The following is a 26,031-nucleotide window of genomic DNA, read 5'->3' on the forward strand; positions in this document are numbered from 1 at the left end:
AGAAAGAGAGAAAGAGAGAAAGAAAGAAAGAAAGAGCGAGAGAAAGAGAGAAAGAGAATAGAAAAGGGAAGGGGGAGGGGGAGGACACGTGTTGCAGCCCTGGAGGGTCCTCTACTGTGAGGCTGCTCCTCCCCTCTCCACACTGTCCTCTTGGAAGGAGTCACTGCCCACAGCCTTGCCCTGCTCTAACCCCTGTTCCCGCTGGGATTGGGGAGCTCATGGGGGCAGTGGCTGGCCGCAGGGCGCAGGCCAGGGGCTTGGCTCCCCCAGCGGTGCAGAGAGGGCTGCAGAGACAGCAAGAGGTGGGAGCTGGAGGTGCAGCAGGGGAGGGAGGAGGCTGACAAGGGACCCTAGGAAGTGAGACCCAGATGGAGGCCAGGGAAGGGCTGTGACCAGCCAGAGAGAGGGAGAGAGCAGCCAACCAAGGGACTGACCCCAGGACTCGCATGTGCTCCTGGCAAGTTCTTCTCCACAAAAGAGTCACACCCCAGCCCAACAGACCTTTCTTTTTCTGATACTGAGGATTGAATCCAGAGGCACTTTGCTTCTAGCTCCAACCCCAGCCCTTTTTATTTTCTATTTATTTATTTATTTAGATACTGAGGATTGAACCCAGCGCCAGAGCTCCACTCCCCGCTCTTCTTATTTTTTATTTGGAGACAAGGTCGTGCTAAGTTACTAAGGCTCTCACTAAGTTGCTGAGGCTGGCCTTGAACTTCCATCCTCCCGCCTCAACCTCCAGTCACTGGGATTACAGGCGTGTGCCACCACACCCAGCTTGAAATAAGGGACCTAAATCAGTGATGCCCAATAGAGTTTTCCGGAATGATGGGAATACTGTGCAGCTGTGGCATCCAGTTCAGGAGCCACTGGCAACAGGTGGCTACTGGGCACTGCAAAGTAGCCATTGTGACCAGGAGACTGTCAGTGCTGGGGACTGAACCCAAGACCCACAGGTGCTAGGCAAACACTCTACAGTGAGCGCCACCCCAGCCCTTTGCTGTTTTATTTGGTGATGGGATGTCACTCAGTTGCTCAGGTTGGCCTCACTTCTGAGTAACTGGAATTGCAGGTATGCACCCCGGGCACCCTGAATATTTTATTTTTTATTAATTTACACAGTTGAGTGTGGCCTGTGCCCACCACCCTGGGCACTGCCAGGAGACCTCGCCATCAGTGGTGATGATGGTCTGAACACCAGGCTTGTGGTTCTCAATCCTGGATGCACAGTTGCCATGGGGGGGGGGCATGAAATTTAAAAGCAGAGACGCTCCCGGAGGTGGTGACACAGGCCTCTAATCCCAGCAGCTGAGACAGGAGGATCACAAGCTCTAGGGGAGCCAGGGCCACTTAGTGAGATCCTGACTCAAAATGGAAAACTAAAGGACTGAGGCCGGGGCTCAGTGGTGAAGCGACCCTGGGTTCCTTCCCAGCACCAGACGGAAGAAAGACTGTACAGAGTGATAAAGACGCGTCTGTGTGGGTTCACCCACTTAGTAAATGTGCCACGGGGACTCTCAGCGCTTCCCTCTCGTGCTGTGAACCTAAAACTGCTCTGAGAAATCAAGTTGGCCAGAGGTTGAGCTGACCCCCGGTGGACACTTCCTGACACCCACCCGAGGCCCTTGTCGCCTTCCTGGTTGGTGCTCCTGAGACTCTGTCTATGACAAGGTGCTGCCCAGTGAGGGGTGGGGCTGAGGGAAGAGGGGGCCTCAGCGATTCCTAGGGATCCAGGGTGATCAGAGAAGACGCAGTTCTCAGACCAGGCCACAGGCTGTCGCTGGTAGAAAGAAGACTCAGTGGGTCACCCCCGTGTAGGAGGTGACAGATGCGCTTGCCCAATTCTCTCTTCAGGAAACCATGAATCCTCTTGGTAATGCCAAAGTGAATCCTGGCACTTTCGTGCATCAAGTTAAAATGTCTCCTCTCATACACAGAAGCTGGAGAGACAGACAAAAGTCATTTTAAAAAGAGACGATACAGTGGACTGAGGTTGGGGCTGAGCGGTAGATCGCTCACCCAGCAAGTGTGAGGCCCTGAGTTCGATCCTCAGCACCACATAAAAGTAAATAAATAAAGGTATTGTGTCCAACTACAACTACAAAATAAATATTTAAAAATTTGAAAAAGACAATACAAGCCAGGCCCTCAGCCCACACCTATAATCCCAGCCACTTGGGAGGCTGAGGCAGGAGGATCACAAGTTCAAGACCAGCCTCAGCAATTTAGTGAGGTTCTAATCAACTTAGTGAGGCTCTGTCTCCAAAATAGAATATATAAAGAACTGGTAATGTGGCTCAGTGGTACAGCGCCCCTGGGTTCAAACCCTGGTACCAAAAAAACAAAAACAAAAAAAAGGTTCTGTGGGTCCAGGTGTCTACAGGAGAACGAAGCCTCCATCATTTAGACATGCCCTAATTAGTTAGTAGACACACAATACATGCAAATTTAACTTAAAATAAATCATTACACTGGGCAGTGGTGCACACCTGTAATCCCAGCGGCTGAGGAGGCTGAGGCAGGAGGATTGCAAGTTCAAAGCCAGCTTCAGCAACTTAGAAAGACCCTGTCAAAAAAAAATAAAAGGGCTAGGGTGTGGCTCAGTGGTTAGGGGCCCCTGGGTTCCATTCAAAATACAGCCCAAAATAAATAAGCACCCCGCTCCTGAGGTACCCTACACCCCTCCTGCACGGTAGCAGGTGCCTGCTGCAGGAAAGCTCTACGGGAAAGCCTGCTCTCGCTGACTGACTGGGCACAGGAAGCGTTGCCCTGGACAGGGCTTTGCAGGCTGTGATGACCCTCCGAGCTGTGGGTTGCTTCTGTTTGTTTCCAATGCAGCACAGCCCAGCCTGGGCCTGACGGGTTCTTTCTTTCTCCCTGTCCTCGGGATGGAACCCAGGGCCCTGTGCATGTTAGGCAAGCAAGCTGTCCACCACTCTGCTACATCCCCAGCCCCTTTTATTTCCATTTTGAGACAGGGGATTTTAGGGGACAGGATCTCTCGAAATTGTCCAGGCTGGCCTCAAACTTGCTATCCTCCCATTTCAGCCTCCTGAGTCACTGGGATTACAGGCAAGTGCCACTGTGCCCAGTCCTTGTTCAACAAAGAATGTAAAAGTCTCGAGTTCTGGAAATCATCCACTGGGGGTCCCACAGTGGCGTGGCCAACACGTGGAGAGCCCAGGCTGATGACCCCGAGCTGAGCCCGAGCTCAGCCCAACCTCGAGGACAGTGCCCAGGCCGCATTTCCGCCAACTTCCCCTTCAGCGGCTCCCAGGCATTCTTTGTGAACTGTCTACAAAGGCTTCCCACTGTAGTACCCGTAAGTACACACCTGTGCAAACTGTGCGCACCTGTCAGTCAGGTGTGGTGGCCACGCCTGTGAGCCCTGCTGCTTAGCAGGTTGAAGCAGGAGGATGGCAACTTTGGACCCACCTTGGAAACCTAGTGGGAACCTGTCTCAAAAGAAAAGGATGGGGCTGGTGGGCTGCCTGCCTAGCATGTGTCAAGGTCTGGGTGTGATCCCCAGTCCTGCTTAGAGAAAGGAAAAAGGTCTCATTCTCTTTTTTGTTTTTTAGTCCTGGGCATTGAACCCAGGTTGCTTTACCACTGAGCCACATCCCCAGTCCTCTTTCTTTTTTGAGAGAGCATCTCGCTAAGTTTCTTAGAGCCTTGCTAAATTGCTGAGGCTGGCTTTGAACTTGCCATCCTCCTGCCTCAGGCTCCCCAGCCGCTGGGATTACAGGTGTGCTCCACCGCACCGAATATGTCTGTCTTGTTGCAGATACAATGTCTACACCCGCTCCCTTGAAACAAATATTGACTTTAAAAAGAAATGTGTGCAAAATCATGCTAATCAAGAATATAACTTCAATAACATATTTAATATCTCTGAAAAACTATTCTGTGTTAATGCAACCCACATTAATAACCAAGCTTAGTGGGGGATCACGTTAAAATATTACAAACCCAACCTGACATCGAACCTCCCCACATAGTGAAGAATTGTAAAATCTTGTGTAAGTGTAAATCAAAATCATCAAAAACATCTATTGAATGTTAATTTGACTTTTCTTATTTTAAAATGATGTCATCAGAGGGAAAGAGCTTGGTGTGACACTGTTTAGTGTAGCAGGAGCTGGTTTGGGCATTCTAAGCTCAATCGAGCTGGAGAGCCTGGCCCACAGACTGCACACTCCTAAGGAAGAAGCAGCTCAAACTTTGACAACACTTAGACATGGGAGGCTGAGGCAGGAGGATCACAAGTTTGAGGCCAGCCTCAGCAACTGAGTGTGACTCTGCCTCAAAATAAAAAGGAAGCCAAACTGAGTGGAGCACGCCTGGAATCCCTGCAGCTTGGGAAGCTGAGGCAGGAGGATCGGGAGTTCAAAGCCAGTCTCAGCAATGGTGAGGTGCTAACAACTCAGTGAGACCCTGTCTCTTTTAAATAAAAAATAAAAAGGTCTGGAGATGTGGCTCAGTGGCTGAATGCCCCTGAGTTCAATCCTGGGTACTTAAATGAATGAATAAATAAAAAGGAAAAGAACTTTTAAAAATACTGTAAATAAAGTCAAAAGGGCTGGAGATGTGGCTCAGCGGTTAAGCACCCCTGGGTTCAGTCCCTAGTGCCAAAAATAAAAGGATGAACTCTCCATTGCTGTCCACCATGATCCCGCTTCACCCAGTTCCTCACCTTGCTGCAGTCTGGCTGGGCACAATTCAGGAGCCACTTGTCAAAAGAAACGAACTTTATTTTTAGAAAACACACACACACACACACACACACACACACACACGCCAAACCACACAGCTCTTCAGGAAAACCTTCAGAGCCCAACTGCCAGCACCAGCTTCCCACAAGCCTCTCAACCTCCGCCCCCTCCTCCTGCTCTTGAGGCCTATTGGCTGGGTCGCATGGGCGGAGCCAAAAAAGTCCCCCAATGAGCAGCTCCTTGGTCTGAAATGGCGGGGAAACAACCCAATGAGCATCACCACAGAGGAGCCAATCACGTGGCAGCTAGATGTTTGCTGGGGCCGCTGTGAGCCAATCCTCAGCTGGCAGCTGGAAGTTTGCTGGGGCCCCTTGTCTGTGGCTCTCAACATCACCTTGTTCAATAAATCGTCCCTGGTTAATCTGAATATAGATACTAATGTTGGTGCTGCTTAGCTGGACCGTCTGCTGTCTGGAAAATGAGCACTTTAATACCCAAAGGAGGTGTGCAGCCATTATTACCACTTTCTTTTTCTCTTTGGGGGTGGGGTATTGGGATTGGCTATCTGTGTCCTGCTGAGCTGCTTTTGGCCTGGTGTGTTGACCACCTGCAGGTTTTCTAGTGGCTGGGGGATGCTCCTCACCTTCTGCCTGACCAAACAAGGCCCTGCACTTCAAACCGGGGTGTCAGTGTGTCACATCTCAGTAAAGCTGTTTATTTATTTTTTATTTACAAGATCCCATTCTGCTGCCTAGGCTGGTCTTGAACCTGTGGGTTCCAGTGATCCTCCTACCTCAGCCTCCCAAGTGCCCCAGCACACGCCAAAATGCCCCCTCTGTGAGGGATACTGGGGACTTCACCCAGGGGTGCTTTACCACAAGCTACATCCACATCCTTTTCTTTCTTTCTTTCTTTCTTTCTTTCTTTCTTTCTTTCTTTCTTTCTTTTTTAAACAGGGTCTCAAGGAATTGCCCAGGCTGACCTCAAACTTGCAATCCTCCTGCCCCAGCCTCCGGAGTGGCTGGGAGGAGAGTACAGATGCGTGCCACCATGGTGGTGGCCTGATCTAGGACGTTCCTGGCCAGGTTAAACTGTTCACATGCTCACGGGCTGGGGGGCAGCTCTGCTCCGCTCTGGCACCCTCGTCTGGGACCAGCAGCCAAGTGCCACGAGACCCCCTCAGGGCAGCAGGTGTACAGGAGACCTCTGGGGACCAGGAACCGGCTCAGGGCTCCTTCCTCCTGGTTCCCTTGGGCAAACCTAGTAACAAGGTCAAATGCAAGGTCGAGAGGCAAGGAGGCACAACAGGCCCCCAGCCTGGTGTCCCAGGTGACAAGGGGAAAGAGCACAATGAGGAGGCCTGGGGAACACGGGGCCCACAGCGCCACCTCCACAGTCGGCCTGGCTGGCACCTCCTGCCACCTGAGGAGCAGCCTGGTCAGGGCTGTGCATGGCTTGACAGGTGGTCTCATGCCTGCCACTGGTCACCAACAGAGCTGCAGGTCCCTGGAGGAACTGACCAGAGGGCCCTTCCCGACCTTCAACCCAGAAGTCTCTGCACCAGCTCTGCCACCTGCAGCTGGAGGACGAACCACGTCCCACTGGTCTCAGGGGAGAGGCGCTCGCAGTGGGCCCCACTGGGCCCCTGAACACGGCCTCTGCTGAAGCCCAGCACCTCAGCATGGAGATTTTCTTTGGAGAGTTTCTTCATTCATTTATTTCTGGTACAAGGGATTGAGCCCAGGGGTGCTCAACCACTGATCCACATCCCAGCCCTTTATTTCAAGACAGGGTCTCCCCAAGTTGCTTAGGGCCTTGCTAAATTGCTGAGGCAATCCTCCTGCCTCAGCCTCCTGAAGCCGAGGTGCCCGGCTGGAAAGTCTTAGAGGTCATAAGGTTTTCAAGGTGGGGATAAAGGGGCCCCCATCAGGACAGGTTTCCTTACAAGTGGACAGACGCCAACAGTGAGCAGAGGAAAGGTCATGTGAGGACACAGCCCGGTGGCCTCTGCCAGCCCAGCAGAGGCCTGCAGCCTCCTCCAAGTGAGACAAGGCATTTCTGCTACTGTAGTCCCCGTCGGTGGTATTGTGACAGCAGCCCCAGCAAGCCACACACAGAAGACACAGGAGGCCGAGGCAGCCTCAGCAACTTAGCAAGGCCCTAAGCATCTCAGGGACACCCTTGTCTCAATTTCCGTAGTCAAGTGCCCACTGGTTCAAGGTCTGCTACCAAAAAAGAAGAATTCGGAGCCAGACAGATTCCTATGGAACAAAGGATCCCGGAGCAGGGGTGTGCTTTCCGTTAGCATCATGTTGACCTGTCCTCTCCTAAAGTGCCTACCTGTCATCAGCAATGCGACAGGAGACTGGAGGGGCTCCAGGGGAAAGACAGGACGCGAGGACAGATGAGGCTCTGCTGTTGGAGTCACCCACGGTTTATTGGCCTGGGAACGGCTGCACCCACCCGGCCCCCAGCTTCCCTTGAGGAAGGCGAGGGACAGGCCTCCTCCAGGAGCAAAGGGGAGGTGGGGGGTGCAGGGCAATGCGGGGGCAGGGAAGTGTGGGCTCTCTTGGTGACCCCATGACAGGCTTGAGACCACCTGTGTGGGCGTGGCTTCTGGAGGAAACACCTCACCCCACGCAGAGGCAAAGACCAGGGGCGTCGACTCAGCCCCGACCCAGAGGCTGCAAGGACATCGAGAAAAGACCAGGCGTCCCGGAGACATTTCAGTCCTTCCTGTCATGGAGCGTCTGCTGAGCGGGCCTGGGCCAAGGTCCCTGGACTGTGGAGAGAAGAGGGGGAGGGGGGAGCAGGTTGGGCCCAGGTCGGCGTGACAAGGGTACACAGAGCTGCAGGCCCAGGGAAACAGGGTGCACAGGGAGGGACCCGCTGAGGGCCAGCTCTCACTGAGCCTGCAGAGAGGTGATGGGCAGCCACCTGCTGGCCTACACAAAGCCTGGTGGCCCAGAGCCAAACCCCGTATCCAGAGCCCACCGCAACTCACACGTGGGGTTGTTTCTTGACTGGGAAATGGACCCAGGAGTGCTTTACCACTGAGCCACATCCCCAGCCCCTTTTAGTCTTTGAGACAGGGGTCTTGCCACATTGCTGAGGCTGGCCTCGAACTTGTGGTTCTCCTGCCTCAGCCTCCTGAATTGCTGGGACTGCGGGTGTGCACCACCTGGTTAACACACAGGTTCAGGGGGAGTTTTGCTTTGGTCCTGGGGATTGCACCCAGGGGCACTCTACCACTGAGCCAACTCCTATCCCTGCACCCCCTGCCCTTCTTTTTCTCATTTTTTATTTTCAAACAAGATCTTGCCAAGTTGCTGAGGCGGGCCTCGAACTTGCAACCCTCTTGCCTCAGTCTCGCTGGGATCACAGGCCAGTGCCACCCTGACAGACTTTACTGCTCTTCACCAGCTGACGGCCACACCACGTGCAGCAGGAACCACCTTGCCCCAAGAGCCTGGCTCCTGGGAGGAAGTACCGAAGTCCTCGGGATGGCCTGCCTGGCACCCTGGTTCACTCTGCCTCAACCACAGCCACCTGTGCTAACACTGCTGCTGTCGTGGGCTCTGGGAGTGTGGCCTCAGCTTAAATTCTGGAGGGCCTGGAGACAAGGCCAGCCCTGTGTATGCCCAGTCCCCAGTAAAAAGCTGGGACGCGATGGTGCCAGCGAGCCCCTCCAGCGCAAGAACTGGGGAGTGTTTTCACCCCTCTCGTCAACATGGCAGCTGGCACAATCAGCCTGCATCTGTCTGGGGGACAGGGCACAAGCTCCTGCCTGGTGACCCCTGCCCTCTGCCCCTCCCTAGGTAACCTGGAACCATGCAGAACAGCTGCTGGAGTTCTTCTGAATCCTTCCAAGGGTCCTGAAAACTAGAGCCACAGCACTACCAAACAGGGGCAGGCAGTGGCCCTGGGGCAGGGCATGTGCTCAGCAGGTGGCAGGCCCTGGGTTCCACCCCCAAGCACCAAAACAAACAAACAAAAACAGTCACTCTTCACAGACTTGTCTCCCCCCATTTCTTCCTTATGCAAACCCACTTTCCTTTATGGGAGATGACGTCATCTATTGACTCACCCCCTGGAATCCAAGGGAGCCTCTGCCAGTACTGACTGGAGGGGGGTTTAGACAGAGCTGCTCACTCCACAGGGTTCAAGTCAAATCCCGCTGCGTGGCACCACCCACCATCCCTCAGCCACTGTGGAACCAAGAAATTCGTTTCCAATTTGGGGGTGGGGGTGCTTCGTGTCAGACCCACACAGGAGGGAGGATGCCACTGTCCTTCTGTAGTCACTACTTTAGATCTGCATGTCCAAATTCAGAGTGGCCTCACTGCTCTGGAGCAGGAAGGTGGTGCACACCCGCAATCCCTGTGACTTGGGGGAAGGATCGCAGGTTCAAGGCCAGGCTTGGCAACTTGGCCAGACCCTGTCTTGAAATCAAAGGCTGAGGCTGAAGCTCAGTGGTAAAGCAGCCCTGAGCTCAATCTCTAGTATAGGCAGGTCGGGGAAGGACTGTCCCCAAAACCAGAACTTAGCCCTGGTCTGCGCTGGTGAGTAGTGCCCAGTCCTGGATGAGAAGGGGTTTGGAACTCATCTGGAATGTACTTGAGGAAACTGAAACCAAACTCAAGAGGGCTCTGAAAAGCAGTCCATGTTCCAGAGGGTTATGGAAATGGCTATGTGTTCTAGAACGCGCTGGGCTGGAAGGAACTACCTGGCTCAGAGGACATAGGGAACTAGATATCAGTTCTGCAGTTTGGGAGCTGGTCTGCACAGTTCCGTGCAGGTGTGGGAAGGGGTGCCTGGGTTCAGGGTATGCTGACAGCTGGTTCTGAATTTGATTCTACATTGCTCTGGGGGAGAAGGGAGTCCCTTCTGGGGCAGGTGATCAGTTCTAGAGTTAGTGTCAGATTCTAGAACATTCTTTGTCAGTTAGTTTCTTAAAGTGTTTGTGGGCCCACTTTGGAAAAGTCTCAGGTTCAGGGTCTGATAACTGGTGATCAGGTTGAAAATACTGAGCACAGGAGCTGTGTTTCCAAATGTGCCTGTAACCTGGGCTGACAGTCACAGATAGTCACTGTTTCCTGGCAAAGGGACAAAATCCAGAGTGTCTCTTTAGTACCTTCTATTCCAAAGCCAGGAGAGCTGCTGAGGGCAGCCCTCAGCCTACTGCCAGCTCAGGAGTCATCCTGCACCACCCAGACCTTGTTTCCACTCCTCCTGCCCCGGGGACACCTGGATGCCCCCATCTCGCAGACTGGTCCCAGGTCAGCGCCTGCCTGGGCCCCTCACCTCTGCCTTCAGGGCACTCTAGCCCTGAGCCAAGGTGGCTTTGATGGCAGCCACCAGCTTCAGAAACTTGCTCTCCGTGTCCACATAGCCATCACCTCTCTGGGGAGGGGAAAGAGAGAAAGGGTCGAGCTGGGACCCACACACCAGCCTCCGCCCCAGCCCTACTTGACCCCCAAACAAGACACACACAGAGATATACCTTCTTGGAGTGAACCAGCTTCCCGGCTACCATCACTTCAAAGAACCCGGTGACCTGGGGAGTCCCCTCGCCGCACTAAGCAGGGAGGACAGATTGGCGCTGGGATGCCCTCTTGGAAACGCTTCCCCTTCCCAGGAAGTGTGGGGGGAGGGTGAAGGCTGTGGGGCTAAGCCACCTCCACCACCACCAAACCCTCAGACAGACGAGGGGCCCGACTGGCTCCACGTCCACATCCCCGAGACTCACAATGTCCAGGCATCCGGGGAACTCATCTTCTAGCTTCTTCTTGAGCTGGAGATACTGAAAAGGGGGAGGAGATCAGAGCAGTGCCCAGCCAGCCCCCCAGATGCACTCCCCCGACTCAGGGTGCTCCTGAGGGCACCCGGCTTACCTTAGGCTTGTAGCCTCAAGCGCCACTGGTAGGTGAGTCCAAGTGAGGAGTTCCAGGACAGGCAGACAGGTGGGGACACAGGGAAAGCCAGGCAGTAATGGCAGGACAAAGGGGACCAGGAAGAGAAGAGAATAAGATGGGCAGAAATGACCAAGCAGAAGAGGCAGAGAAGGGAAGAAAGACACACGGACACCAGAGTGTAATAGAAACAGCAGAGAAAAAGAGCCAAGCCGGGCAAAGGAGGAGAGGGAGGCCGCAGATGGGGTGACCAGATCACAATTATGTGGCCACATGAGGTGGGGAAGGCAACAGGGAAGAAAATGGAGGGCACTGGGTTAGAACAAGAGCTGCATAAACAACATGCAATCTCGGCTGGGCCCACGCCTAGAACACTGAAGGAAGCCCTGTAGCTCCTGGAACCTGAACACCTTCCAACACCCAAGATGCCATTTCCGGCTGGAATCTGGTGCACAGGCCTCCTGGGAACTCAAAATGTCAAGCGAGCTGTGCTTCTAACAGGCCATGGCATTCCCAAAACTGAGACCCACTGGATCCCGGGTGCGTGTCCCAGACAATTGGGCCAGCCACCCAGGTTGGAGTGGCCCCCTTCTAACCCAGGACCTCGACCTACTGCATTCCCCTCTCCCTGCCCGGTAAAATAAAGCTAGAATTCCCCTCCCTCAAAAGGCTCAGGGGGCAGTAGATTCATTGAACAGGTATTTATTAAGCACCTACTGCATGCTAGCATAGAATGAGGTGCCTGGGCAGATCCTCTGAACAGAGGAAATAGGTTCAAAGGCAGTCGGGGCTGGCGTGCAGCGCTCCCTGGGCAGGAGCTACTAAGTTCGCCCTCTTCTCACTACGGAGGGGGGAACTGTGGCCCGAGAAGAGTGGGGTTGGCAGCAGGGGCACCCACGGGCACCGGGTGAAGGTTGTCATTTGCGTCTTTTCTAAACCCAAGAAGGTGCAGGAGGCCGACCTGACCCAGGGGCTGTTCGCAGGCGGGGAATCAGAGCGTAGCCGGGGGTCGGTCCCAGGAGTGCACAGATCCACCCGACCCGCGGCCAAGCCCCTAGGCGTCTGCGGCGGCCACACACATGTCTCCTCTGGACCCTTCACAAGCCGAGATGTCTCGCTCCTGGGAAACCGGAGTTCAACGCCCCGCGGCCCTCGCCCCTCCTGGGGACATGGCTCAAGCGGTAGCACCCTCGCCTGTCATGCACGGGGCGCTGGGTTCCATCCTCAGCAGCACATACAAACAAAATAAAGATGTTGTGTGCATCGAAAATTGAAAAACAAAAAAATATTTTACAATTCTCTCTCTCTCTCTCTGTCTCTCTGTCTCTCTCTGTTTAAAAAAAAAAAAAAAAAAAAGCCAAAAAGAACAAACTCCAAAACAAAAAAACCTTCCACTACCCTCATTAAGATGGCTTGGGCCAGATGGATCTGGCTGTCATACCAGTAGCTCAGGAGGCTGAGGCAGGAGGATCAAAGCCAGCCTCAGCAATGGTGAGGCCCTCAGCAACTCAGTGAGACCCTGTCTGTAAATACAATGCAAAATAGGGCTGGGGAGGTAGCTCAGTGGTGGAGAGCCCCTGAGTTCAATCCCCAGTACCCCCACCCTAAAAAAAAAAGATAGCTTAGAATATTCAGCTCTTGAGTTTTCTCAGCCTATCAGGTCTTGGCAGGAGCTGCCTCCTGGGCCAGGAATGTCTCTGCCCTGCCCACAGCCCCTCCTCCAGGTCGCAGCCCCAACCTGATTTCCAGGGCAGACACATGGCACCTAAGCTGCGTGCCCTACACCCACAGGGGCCAGCCTTCCTGTTCTCCAGGGCACAGCGGGTATTAAACGCCATATGTATCCTTGTTGACCTGTTGGGCTCCCCAGCTCATCTCCCTGAGTTCAGAGGACAAGCTGGTCTCAGTCCCTGCTTTGTCCTTAAGAGCCCCAATAAATACAGGGAAACAAGGAAAAGAATAAAGAGTGAATGACATTTATTTGAGCTACCTTCCCCTTTCTGCCTCTCACTGCTAGATTTTGTCATCCCTCACTTAAAGCAAAGGGGACCTATTTTGGGGGGGGATACCAGGGATTGAGGGGTACTCAGCCACTGAGCCGCATCCCCAGCCCTGTTTTGTACTTTACTTAGAGACAGGATCTCACTGAGCTGCTTAGAACCTCACAGTTGCTAAGGCTGGCTTTGAACTTGGGATCCTCCTGCCTCAGCTCCTGAGCGGCTGGAATTATAGTCCTGTGCCACTGGGACCAGCTCAATAAATGTTTTCTAAGCCTGCTCTAAGAACTAGGGATGTGGCAGGAAATAGGACACTAGAGGCTGGGGACACAGCTCTGAGGTACAGCGCTGGCCTGACATGCTTGGGGCCCTGTGTTCCCTCCCGAGCACAGGGAAGAAGCCAGCAACCAAGCAGCTCTGTTCTCTTGAGGCTGAAGTTCTGCGTTCTGCTCAGAACGACCAACAATAACACAAACCAGAATTTTTTTCCTTTTTTTTTTTTTTTTTTCTTTTTCTGTGGTGCTGGGAATGGAACCCAGGGCCTTATCCACAGGAGGCAAGCATTCTACCAGCTGAGCTATATCCCCAGCCCAGATTTTTTTTTTTTTTAAACCCAAGGGAGCTGAACTTCAGAGCTCCATTCCCAGTCCCTTTTTTAAATTTTTGAGACTTAGTTCCTAAGGGTTTTTGCTAAATTGCCCAGGGTGTCCTCCAACTTGCAATCCTCCTGCCTCAGCCTCCACAGTTGCCAGGATTACAGGTGTGCACCACTGTACCCAGCCCAAAACAATAGTGTTAGATCCTAAGCATGAAAATCCCTGCAAGGAGGCGCAATAATCCTGACCCCTTGACATTCACATCCTTGTGTGGTCTCTACAGTGAGCAGGGCTGACTGTGTAACCCAGAAAATATTGCAGAAGACCCGGGGTAGCATAGTGCCAGAGCACAGGCTTAGCTGCTCAAAGACCTGGTCTCAACCCCATCACAAGGCTAGCTCTCGCCCTGAGGAAAACCAGTTTCCAGGGTCCTCAGGACACTCACATAGTCCTGCAGGACATCTGTGGGGCCTGTTGGCCTCCTGCCGACCGCCTCCTGAATGAGCTACCAGCAAAACTGTTTCCCCTGGAGCTGGGGCTGGGGCTCAGTGGTGGAGCATCTGCCTCGCATGTCTGAAGAACTGGGTTCCATCCTCAGCACCACGTAAAAATAAAGATACTGTGTTTTCATCCACAACTAAAAAAATACTTTAAACAAAACAACAACAACAACAACAAAAAAAACTGTTTCCTCAGCCCCGGGACAAGCCGTCAAGTGACTTCAGTCCTGGTCCCTATCTGACTCCAATGTCATGAGACACCCAATAAACTGCTCCTGGATTCTTGGCCCCCAGAAACTACATAAGGTCATTGTTTATCGGTTCCAAGCTGCTGACTTGCTGCTGATTGGGGGAAATTTTTTACATAGCACTAGATGGCTAATTCTCCAGCCTTCCTGATGTGGCACCCCCTTTCTCCACAGAAAAGCCCTCTTCACCATGGCTGATTTCAGGACTGTCAGCAAAGAGTCCATCGTAGATAAACTATTTTCGTGTCGCCCTGTTTATTTGGCCACTGGCCGAGAAGGTACCAGCCCTCCAGGTGCTGGACACCCCCTCACTAGTTTTTCACAAATGTATCCACTATAGTACTTTGAAGAAATGTGCCAACAAGGCCTCTGTCTGGCCTTGAGCTGGGCTTCACAGAGATGTCTACATTTTTAAGATAAATTACAACTTGGCCCATGGTCACAGCTGGCAGGGGGAGGAAAAAAAGGGGAGAAGAGGCTCCCCCCTTCTCAGGTTTTGTCCTTGAAGAGTTAACTTGCCCAGAAGAGTGAGAGAAAAAGCTGCTTTTATGTGAACTTCTGCAGACTGGGAACTTCTGAGCCCCTCCCCTTACATGCTGGGTATAAAACTCTGAAATTACCTGTGTTCAGGGTTCAGGGGATTGATTGATGACAGCAAAGGCTGTACCCTCTGAACCTGGCTGCAGCCAAATAAAACTGTTTCCTGCTGTCTTCAGTGCCTTGCCTCCTTTGTCCCTACAACATTTTTGGCACCCCAGGTGGGACAGAGGAGGTAAGGAAGGCTATTCTTCCTTTCTTGTCTCTGGGGACAGGCTTCCCTGGGGCTGTGAGGGACAGCGTTCCCCTTGGCGTGCCCAGGCCACTCTTAGCCTGAAGGAGGATCCACTCACCCAGCGTCCTGGGGCTGCCACCCTGGAGCACAACGGGACCCACAGGCAGCAGGAACCAGAATTAGGGTTTTGAGTACCCCCCAGCTGAACAGGTAGGACACGGGTGCATTTGGTTTGCAGCCCACCTGACTTCCCCTTCAGGCCTAAGCAGGTGGAAGAGAGGCCTGATCGCCCTCTGTTGGGTCCTGAGTGCCCTCCAAATGCTTGGAGCTGAAACGGACCCAGGGAGTCACCCGAGTAGCCTCTGTTCGGGGTTAGCGAGCAGAGGGGACACCGTGACTCCCTTTTCTGTTTGGTTTGGAATTGTTGGAATCTGGGCGGTATAGAAATTCTGTCCTGGCCATGTCTGTGGGAAAGTGTGTGAATGAGACGGACAAAGGGAAGGACTCCGACCCAACCCGAGGGCCGAAGCGAGAGCAGAGTCCTGATCCGCGGTTCCGTGGCCCCTCATACAGTCTATGGCGGAATTTCACCAACCAACGTCCAGGTGAAAGCTCCAGGTCGGGGTTGATACCGACCCGCAAGGCCAAGAGGGCCCTAAGTCCCCGCGAGGGGAGCGGCTGGAGAGGGACAAAGCGAGTCTTGTCCTAAGTGTGTTTTGTTCTAAGTGTGCGACACGGATGCAGGGTGGACCATGGGAGGCACACTAAGGAAACTGAGCCTCTGAAATGTGTGTTAGAGACCTTTAGGAAGGTTTTCCTGGTGACTGTGGATGAGACTCACTCCACAAAGGTGGCATACTCTGTGAATTAGAGTGGCTCACCCAAGATGTGGGCTGGCCACCAGAAGGATCTTTAGATGAGAGAGTCATTGCTTAGGTCCTTTGATTATTATTGAAACCCCTGAACCATTTCTCTTACATTGATTGCTGGCAAGAGATAGTACAGAAACAGTCCCCTTGGTTGAGAGCCTGTCTAGATGGACAGTCCAAGCTGATGTTAGCCAGGAGCATGGTGGTCTGTAAGACCCAATAGAAAGCAGCTAAACAGAAAACCTGACTAGGAAAGACAGGAAGGGAAACAGTTTTCCCCGTGAGCCAGAAGAGGACCCAAGACCAACTTTGCCAAGACCACTGGGACAACAGACTGTCCCCTCAGCCCCCTTGTCCTGAGAGGCAACAAATGATGCCCCCAGTACTGGATATTCCTTCCTCTGTGATGTCCTCAGAGCCAAAGGCTTTCTAGGACCAAAGACCCTTTCACCTCCCAAGATGAAGGTGGGAGATTTGTCCCGAGACCAGAGCCACATCTCAGATGAGAACTCTCCAGATGCCCCAGCAAGGGACTAAGGACCTGCCCATGTTGACCAGAGGGAAACACCTGAGGGAGACAAGGCAGTTTTGTGTGCCAGCCTTTCTCCACCCCAGAGCTCATAAGCTGGAAAAATCATGCTCCCTCCTACACGGAGAAACCCTGGGCCAAGACTGATCTGGTGCAGCCCATTCTCCAGACCAGGGATGGGGCCCAACCAAGAAGAAGGTCTAAAGGTAAAGAAATGTCAAGAAGCCCTCATAGGAATTCTAAAAAAAAAAAGAGAGAGAGAGAAAAAAAAGAGAACAAAACACACAGTCTGTGCCCAAGAGTTAAAAGAAATTGGAGCCAAACCTGAGCCCTAGCCTAAGCCAAAGGCATCTGCAGATAAACAGAGCCCAGATAAGCCTCCTGCTGCTGCAGCATCTCCCTCTCGCACCCTCCATAGCCCCGAACTGGGCCCCACATCTGCCTAAGGCCCCTGTGCCCTATGAAACTGGCAGCAATGATCAAAAGAGATGTGCCCAAGTGACTCAGAGCTAAATGTCCAGGCCACCACCTCTGCTGCCCCTCTCCCTGCCCAGAGGTGCCCAAGGGAGGACAGGCACCATACAAACTTTGCAGCCGCAATGCAAGTTTGTCAATGAAAAAAAATGCACAGGCGCAAGCAACACGTGATGAATGCAGCCTTTAGGGGACAGGCTCAGAGAGCCCTTTGACAAAAATTACAATCCTAGAGGACTTTACTGAGAAGTGTGCCAGTGAGCTGATTAAGGTGGCCACCACAGTTTTCATCAGCCGAGATCCAGAGGCTCAAAGATAGGCAGACCAAAAAGATGAAGTGGAGGATGGATCTTCTTACAGCAGCCCTCACCACAAACCCAGAGGTCACTCAAAGGGGGGGTCTCACTAGAACAAAGCCAATGGTCCAAATGTTTATAAGGAAAAAAAAAAGTGTGGCCAGACTAAAGGGGAAGCCTTCAATGGCCCTGGTGGGCAAGCACCCACTGCCACGCTCAAATGCTAAGCCTTGAACAGAGAAGGAATGATGACGGACGAATATGACAGGGTCCCAGAGACACAGAACTGCATCAGATGCACTGCACGGCAGCCAGCCCCTCAGGAGGGCTCAGCTGCTGCAAGCCCCAAATGAACCCGGAATATGCTCATGTTAACAGCCAGGAGTGGGCCACAGGGTGCTCATTCAAAAGGATATGTCACTGGGCTCCACGCCACACGCTGTGAGCCACCAGCAGGAAGGAACACAGAGCCCCATGCACCCAGGCACACTGAACAAAACACAAGCAGGGTAGCTCCTATATACACTTAGAGCAGGCTCCCACCTGGCAGGAGGAGAAAAGCCACACAGTCAAAGAGCCACACCTAGGTGGGCACATGTGGCTGCCACACTGCGACCTGCACGGAACCGCACCGCTGCCCTCCCACCTTGGCAGATAGCCCACGGCGAGATTGACATTGGTGCCTTTTATACAAATGGTGTCCCAAGTCATCAGTCTCTGCTAAGATTTACATCAGATTTAAGAGTCGGAGAATCCTAGCAGCCAACATCCTGCACTGGGAGATAACAACAACAACAACAAAAAAGTTTCTGCATCTTAAAGCGCCAGGCGCTCTATGTACGCCTCCCTTCCCTAAATGGCAGTTCTTCCCAGGGGCTGGAGTACACCATCATTGGGACAGCACTGGACTCTGACTTAAAAGCCCATATCTATCAAGAAAAAGGTCAAATACTTTGGTTCCCATCTGACTCAGCAACAGAACCAACGATAGAAACTGGGCCACAAAAGAAACAGGAGATCTGCTCAATTCCAGTCCATTCAACCTGCCACCGGACTAGAGAATACTTGGGGGCTACTAGGTTCAGACATGTATGGATCCCCAACTTTCAGTTTTGACAAAAGCCCTCTATGAAGCCACAAAGTGGGGAAAATGGGATCCTCTTATATGGGGGTCAACTAAGCAAAAGGTCTTGAGGACATCAAATAAGCACTCACCTGTGCACCTGGATTAGGGCTCCCTGACCTCACGAAGCCTTTCTTTCTGTATGTCCATGATTGGTCTGGAGTACCTATAGGAGTTTTGACTCAGATGCTGAGGACATGGCACCGTCCAGTGGCCTATTTGTCCAAACAGCCAGACTCTGTAGCCCAGGGCTGGCCACCTTGTTTATGGGCCCTTGCAGCCACAGCTCTTCTGGTGTTGGAAGCTGATAAACTGGCCATNCCCCCCCCCCCCGCCACTCCAGCCAGCACGGTACAGCCCGGCGGGGCGGTGGCAGGGAATTGGCTGCGTTGATGGTCACGCAACCGCGTGGCTGGAAGGGGGCGGGGGAGCCGAAGCGCGGGGAGGGGTTGGGACCTCTCCTACCCCAAGAGGCAACGGAGCCCCGAAAGGTTCGGGTAGGCAGTGGGACGGCGAAGGGGAGGCTGCGGGGTCCGGCGAGCGTTCCAAACCCAGCCGCCGGCCCTGAGGCGCCTCATAACCATGTAGCCCTCCTCTCTGCGCCTTCATCCCGGCTCCCCGCGAAGGGATCCACGGCAGGTCATGGAAGCAGGCTGCAGAGTTGAGGGCTTAAGACCCCTTCCTCTCTCTAAGCCTCGGTGCCCCCCTCTGCGAGGTGGGCGTGATCGCCTGCGGGCGATGGTCTCTCCTTTCACCGCCTCGCTGGGTGCCCCCTGCTGCTCTGGCTCCTGACTACAAGTGGATGAGGAGGTACCAGCTTCACCTTCTACCTCCCGGGTCCTCGCTTGACCTCTCCTGGCAAAGTTCACGTCCCCCTCCATCTTCCTCGCTGGCTGTGTTATTTTGGAAGGATTTGAGACAGGTACCTCCACAGGCACTCAAAAGAAAAGAAAGAAAAAAAGCCAGGTATGGTGGCGCACGCCTGTAATCACCGGCTCCAGAGGCTGAGGATGAGGAACCCAAGTTCAAAGGCAGCCTCAGCAACTTAAGGAGACCCTGTCTCTAAAGTAAACATAAAGCCAGGCGTGGTGGCGCACGACTGTAATCCCAGTGACTTGGGAGGCCTAGGCAGGAGTTCAAAGCCCACCTCAGCAATTTAGGAGGCAGTTAGCAACTCAGCGAGACCCTGTCTCTAACAGAAAAAAGGCTGAGGGTGTGGCTCCGTGGTTGAGCGCCCCCATGGGTACTAAAAAAATAAAAGGAGTGGAGGATGTGGCTCAGTGGTAGAGCACTTGCCTAGCAAGTGGCAGGCACAGGCCCCCCGTTTCAAACACACACATACCCCTGTACAAAGCCCAACCAAACCAGATGCCTCGTTTAGCCAAGATATCTTTGCCTTACCATTTTCAAAGATAAACTAGATAAGAGAAGGAAATTGTTGGGGGATCAGGGCAAAGGACTCAAGACAAACCCAACCCCCTACCCCTGAGCTACTTCCTCAGCCCTTTTTATTTTGAGACAGGGTCTGGCTATGTTACCAGGCTGGCCTTGAACTGGTGATCCTTCAGCCTCAGACCCCCCCCAGTCGCTGAGATTACAGGTGTGCAAAGCCATACCCGTGTATTCTCTTAACAGCTGCAGTGACCTTATTGCGGGGCAAACAGGATTAAAAGGGATACAGCATCAACAGGATAGATGTAAAGTTGGGCTCTAAACTGACACTGACCATCTCTCAAAGTGCTCACACAGGAAAAAAAATTTTTTTTTTTAAAGATCTAAACTCCATTAAAATTTCTAAACACACTGGGCACCGTGGCCTGTTATCCCAGCATCTGGGACGGCCAAGGTAGGAGGATGGAGAATTTAAAGCGAGACTCAGCAACTTAGAGAGACCCTGTCTCTAAGTAAAAAAATGTTTTTAAATGGCTGGGGATGTGGCTCAGTGATTAAGTGGCCCTGGGTTTAATTTCCAGAATAAAAAACATCCCAATCCCTAACCCACCTCCTATAACCTTACACATAAGTAAAAAATAGCTTCTTGCTTTGTTTGGGGACCTAGCCTAATTCTATCACTGCTGTGTCCCCTCTCCTTGAGGCTAAACCACCCAATTAAAGCTTTACCTGTGTGCTCCTGCTCTCTGGCCCAATTTCATTTCGGTGCTCACTGGGTCAGAAGTTCCTATCTCTGGCATCAGATTTAAGGAGCAAGTGTAGGAGCAGCAATTAGCACAGGGCAGCGTGAAGTGTGAGTACCTCATAAATAGAGCCAGTGCTCTCAGAACAAAGACCCAAACCATAGCATGACCTACTTCTCCCTGGTCCCAGGGTGCCTCTCTGGCCCCTCCAATACTGCCCAAACCCAACTCTACTGAGGTTTCATCAAGGACCTCACCCACAGCCCTGCCTCTGGGCCTTTGCACATTCTGTTCCTGCCCTCTGCCTCCTGCTCATCCTCCAACATGTAGAGAAAGTCCTGTGCCTTCTGGGCGGTTCTCACCAAGGACAAACCAACTGGCTGTAATTGTCTTACGTTTCCGGAAGCCAGAAGTCTGAGATCAAGATCAGGACTGGTTCCTTCCAAGGACCCTGAGGGAGAATCTGGCCTGGTTTCTGGTGGGTCGCTGGATCTCTGGCGGACTCCGTGGTTGCAGAGACCCCACCCGGTCTCACCTCGTGTTCACAGGCCATGTCCGCGGGTGTCGGTGTCCATGTGCCCTGGTTTATAACAACCATGTTGGAGCAGGGACCCGCTGTATTCCAATGTGACTTCACCTTAACTAATGACATCCCTAATGACCCTATTTTCAAATAAGGTCACGTTCAGAGGTTAGGGGGTTAGGATTGTCACATAGGAATTTTGCGCAGGACGCGGTTCAACCCATAACAGCACTGTTCAGAGGGCCCCAGGTGATCTCTCTGGGGCTCTATAGTGCATACCAGTGATGGCGGTGCCAAGCAGTCCCTGGGCACGGCTCAGTGGCAGAGCACTGCCGGGACCTCACGAGAGGAGGGACATTCCTCTTCTGTCATTGAGAACAAATGGGTCCTTGTTGCCCCGCAGGAGAGGCCAGAGAAATCAGTGGCGGCAGGCTGGCACTCATCCGTGCCCCTGTGTGTCTCACACACACAGCCCCCAGGGGGACACCAGCACCCCTTCCCCCGACTGCACAACTGCACATTCGCCCAAACCCAGCCCAACTGAGACACAGTCACATCAGCACCCATCTTTATTCAGCCACAGGTCACCACGACAGCCAGTCAGTGTCCAGCCACGTCACGACACATCCACAGGCGCAGCCACCGCCAGCCTGCTGCAGGGTGGGATGGGTGACAGTACCCAGCGCCCAACACACGACACACATGTATCCACCCAGGAACACAAAGGCCACCCAGAGAGCCAGCCCCTGGGACTCACAGTCAGGTACCAAGCACCATGCTGCACAGACTCCATCGCTAACGCCCATGACACACAGCAACTCAAAATGCCACCAGCCCTGCAGAGACACAGCTGCTCAGTAACATGATAGGGCGTGCTGTCATTCATCCAGGGACAAGACACACATTGCTGCATTTGGAGGCGCAGGCGCGCGCACACACACACACACACTCACCCAGCCGCACTCCCAGGCTTTCACATGGATCTCGAACACCACAGCACAACACAGACCCACAAACACCACACGGACATGCTCAATATGACACCATGCACTCGGTCCCCCACTTAGAGATGCATGGTAGCCTGTGGTTCCTACCTCCTAGGTCTCTAAGTTTATCGAAAATAAATTTTATAAGTAAGTGGCCCATCCTCTGTAATCCCAGTGACTCCAGAGGCTGAGGCAGGAGAATCTCAAGTTGAAGGCCAGCCTGGGAAATGTAGGGAGACCCTCAGCAATTTAGCAAGAGCCTGCCTCAAAATAAAAATTAAAAAGGGCTAGGGATGGAGCTCAGCGGTAAAATACCCCTGGGTTCAGAACCAAAAGGAGTTCCATGGGCCAGGGCAGGGCTTTGTGCCTAAGGTCCCAGCAATATAGGAGGCTGAGGCAGGAGGCTGACTTGAATTCAGGAGCTGGAGACCAGACTGGGCAAGATCCCGTCTCAAAATAAATGAACAAATAACTGAAATTTTTTTTTTGTTTTGTGGTGCTGCAGATTGAGCCCACAGCCTGGAGCATCCGGGCAAGCGCTCCACCACTGAGCTGCACCCCAAGGCCCTGGCTGTTCTTTTAGATCTTGATTTCCTCTCCAGATCTGATTTCTCTACCTCGTCTACAGCAATCATTGCCACATAATCCCTTGCGATGAAGATTCATCTGCACGTGGGATAGGGCGGGGGGCGGGGAGTGCAAGAAGGAGTTCACATAGAAGTCTGGGGCTGCCGTCCTTATACAGCTCTGCTTGCAAGATCCACTCTGATCTGCTTGCCTCTGGGAAATTCTCTGGTACATGCATCCCTCCATGTCCTAATGATTAGAGTGGCTTGGGCTGGGGACATAGCTTAGTTGCAGAGTGCTTTCCTGGCATGTGGGAGATCCTGGGTTCAATCCCCAGAACTGCAAAAAAAGGTGAGATGAGGGTAGGTCAGTGTACCTGGACTGCTCAGAACTGCACACACCTGCTCTCCTCTGGAACATCCAGACACAGGTGCATGGTGACTCCGCCAATGAAAACCTGGGGTACTGAGCCTCCGGTGGGCTTCCCTGGGCAGAAATGCAACACACAAATTGCTGTCTTTTCACTGGGGCAGCTAAGCTGCTCTGAGCCACCCATTAGGTCATTTTCTCCTTTAGATCAGGTGCATGCCTTTTTCTGACACCAAGTAAATCAACTACATACTGGCTCCCATAAGTCCTTCTAGAAAATTTCCTAACTTGGAAATGGTTTTGGGGACAACTGGTCACCCTGGTCAGAGAGGGAAGAATAGGAAGAAAAAGTTAATAAAACACAGCTGTTGCATGCACCTGTATTCCAAGAGCTCGGAAGGCTGAGGAAGGAGGATTGAGAGTTCAAGGCCAGCCTCAGCAACTTAGTGAGGTCCTAAACAACTTAGTGAGACCCTGTCTCAAAATTTAAAAAAAAAAAAAAAATTTAAAAGGACTGGGCATGTGGCTCATTGGTTAATCCCCGCTGGATTCAATAACCTATACAAAATAAAATAAATAAAACACAAATCACCCACATTGTTCCTTAAGGATAGAAAGACTCATTTCATAAAATAAAACTTGTATTTCCATTAGGGAAAGAAAAAGGGACAGCTTTCACAGGTTTGGAATGTAAGGCAAATTCCCATTTTAAAACTTTAGAATTCCAAATTCCTACAGCCTGCTCCCCCTTGGGAGCCGTTCCCACTCAGCCTCTCCAGCTCCACGGCTGAGCTCGCTCAGGAAAGCCCGGTGCCCGCTGCTCACCCGGAGATCTGCAGGACTCTGCAGCATCTCTGGGATCCACCTATCCCCCTCCCTGTGCTCAGCCGCAGTGGGCTCCGTGCTCTTGTGGGGGACATAGCAAACACATTCCCTCAGATTTTTTTCCCCTCATTTAAAATATTGAATTAAGCTGGGGATATAGCTCAGTTGGTAGAGTGCTTGTTTTGCATGCACAAGGCCCTGGGTTCTGATCCCCAGCACTATAAAAAAAAATTGAGTTAAGAATCATTTGGCATAAAATCAGTACTTTTAGTGGCGACGCAGTACAAGACATGCACAGAGCTTCTCGGTTTTTGCTTTCACTGACCCTAAGTCTTTTTTTTTTTTTTTTTTAAACTGGGGATTTAATCCAGGGGCACTTCACCACTGAGCCACACCCCCAGCTTTTTTCTGTGTTTTATTTTGAGACAGGGTCTCGCTAAATTGCTTAGGACCTCCCTAAATTGCAGAGGCTGGCTTTGAACTTGCGATCCTCCTGCCTCAGCCTCCCGAGTTGCTGAGATTACTGATGTGTGCCACCACTCCCAGCAGTTTCTGAGGGTACCCACAGAAGAGGCACTGGAAGGCGATCCTAAGGAATTCCTGGATCATTTCCGTGGAGGGAACTCAACTCAGGACAAGTGGGGTCTTGGACTTTCGTGACAGAAAAGAATTTCCGCAGCATCAGTAGAGGCTCAGGACTGTATTTAGGAGAGCAAGGAGCACGCTGGAGGGCCCATCTCAGAGTGAGAGATGCGTTTGGAGGTCCCTGGCTCCACTTTTTCTTTGCGGGGGTACCCGGGATTGGACTCAGGGCACTGAGTCCAATCCCAGGTACCCCCTCCAAAGACTGAGCCACATCCTCACCCCCATTTTGTATTTTATTTAGAGACAGGGCTCACTGAGTTGCTTAGTGGTCGCTGTTGCTGAGGCTGGCTTTGAACTCTTGTTCCTCCCGTCTCAGCCTCCTGAGCTGCTGGGCTTACAGGCTTGCACCACTGCACCCGCCCCCTGGCTCCACTTTTAAAGGAAACTTGGTGGGTGTGGACATGGGACGGTAGCAGGATGACCTCAGTCTGGTTTTCCTCGGGACCCCTGGGGTGACCCATCTCCATTATCTGATGAATAGGCAATGCTGGAAAGTTCCTTAGATTTTAAATTTAAAAAAATATTCTGTGTATCTCTTTGCTTAATCTACTTATTAGTGGGCTAATTAACAGTGTGCAAGGTAATTTTCACAAGTGGATGCATCTATGGTAACTCTTGAGATTTCCAGATTTGCAGCTGGGCATGGGGCCACCCACCTGTAATGCAGCAACTCAGGAGGCTGAGGCAGGAGGACAGCAAGTTTGAGATCAGCCTCAGCAACTTAGCAGGACCCTGTCTCGAAAAAGAAAAAGGGATGTGGATGTAGTTCAGTGGTAAAGAGCCCAGGACTGAAAAAAAAAACCCTACAGATTTCCCAAAAGGACAAGCCAGGGGAGACATGCAAAACTTCAGATTAAAATCACATTTCCTTGCCCCCTCGTCTCCTTTCTTCCTGTGTCTTTGATTTCTTCTGTCCTCCCTCCTTCGCATCCACACTGAGATGCACGTCTCTGAGTTTTTGCATTTACTGGTCCTTGGCTGGGACCCTTCCTTCAGGTAACTCAGGGTTCCCTCCGCCTTCCTTCAGGTCTTTGCTCCAACGTCGCTTCTCCGTGGGCCCCTCTCCTCTGATCTTCTCCTCCCTCACTTTCCGTGATTGTCTGTGTCATTATCCATACACACACACACACACACACACACACACATGCACACAGGCACCCACACAGCCCACACAGCTAGTGTTGAGATGCTTCTCTATGGCTGCAGTTGAGGGCTGGGCTGGGGCGGCAGAGCGCTTGCCTGGCACGTGGGAGGCCCTGGGTTCGATCCTCAACACAACATAAAGATAAATACATAAAATAAAGGTATTGTGTTCATCTACAACTAATTTTTTTTTAAAAAGGCTGCCGTTGAGACCCATTTTCACAAAACCCAGAACTTATAAAACAACAACCATTCCTCCGCATGTGCACACACGTTTGGAACAACCGCGTCAGGCAGAAGCTCCTGTGAACCAGGAAAGAGACTAAGTCACTTGTTAGCACCAAGAGAATTCTCATCTTCCTGCCCCTGGGTGGATGGGTGGAGGATGGGTGGGAGGGCAGGTAGGCTGATGGATTGGGTGGGTAGGAGGATAGGTGGGAGGATGGGTGGATGGGTGGGTAGGTGGATGGGGGATGCATGGGTGGATGGGTGAGTGGATGGATGGGTGGGTGGATAGGTAGGAGGGTGGGTGGGTGGATGGGTGAGTGGACAGGTGGATGGTTGGATGAGTGGATGGGTGAGTGGGAGGGTGGGTGGATGGATGGGTGGATGGATGGGTGGGTGGGTTGCTGGGTGTGTGCATGGGTAGATGGGTGGATGTATGTATGGTTGGATGGATGGATGGGTGGGTATATGGATGGGTGGATGAGTAGGTGGGTGGGTGGATGGATAGGGGGATTGATAGGTGGGTGGGTGGATGCATGGGTGGATGGATGGATGGGCAGGTGGGTGGGTAGTTGGATGGATGGT

General features: G+C 52.5%; 1 protein-coding gene and 1 long non-coding RNA gene across 3 annotated transcripts; both read right to left on the reverse strand.

Moving 5' to 3' along the window:
* Nucleotides 1-7,130: 7,130 nt before the first annotated feature.
* On the reverse strand, nt 7,131-11,346 carry Selenow (selenoprotein W). Its single transcript, XM_015496986.2, has 6 exons — nt 11,342-11,346; nt 10,607-10,631; nt 10,462-10,515; nt 10,216-10,290; nt 10,017-10,115; nt 7,131-7,494 (listed from the first exon to the last, which is right to left on the reverse strand). Exons 1-5 carry the CDS (start codon nt 11,344-11,346, stop codon nt 10,035-10,037), a joined length of 240 nt encoding a protein of 79 aa, XP_015352472.2. The 3' UTR covers nt 7,131-7,494; nt 10,017-10,034.
* A 7,004-nt stretch (nt 11,347-18,350) lies between these two features.
* On the reverse strand, nt 18,351-21,586 carry LOC125612647. Of its 2 annotated transcripts, XR_007343137.1 has the most exons (4): nt 21,444-21,586; nt 20,559-20,743; nt 20,150-20,213; nt 18,351-18,965 (listed from the first exon to the last, which is right to left on the reverse strand). It is a non-coding gene; the product is annotated as an uncharacterized LOC125612647 (long non-coding RNA). The 2 variants fall into 2 exon arrangements; XR_007343136.1 differs by lacking the exon at nt 20,150-20,213.
* Between the last annotated feature and the right edge of the window lie 4,445 nt (nt 21,587-26,031).

This window comes from Marmota marmota, unplaced genomic scaffold (genome assembly GCF_001458135.2).
Source record: "Marmota marmota marmota unplaced genomic scaffold, marMar, whole genome shotgun sequence".
Lineage (NCBI taxonomy): Eukaryota > Metazoa > Chordata > Mammalia > Rodentia > Sciuridae > Marmota > Marmota marmota.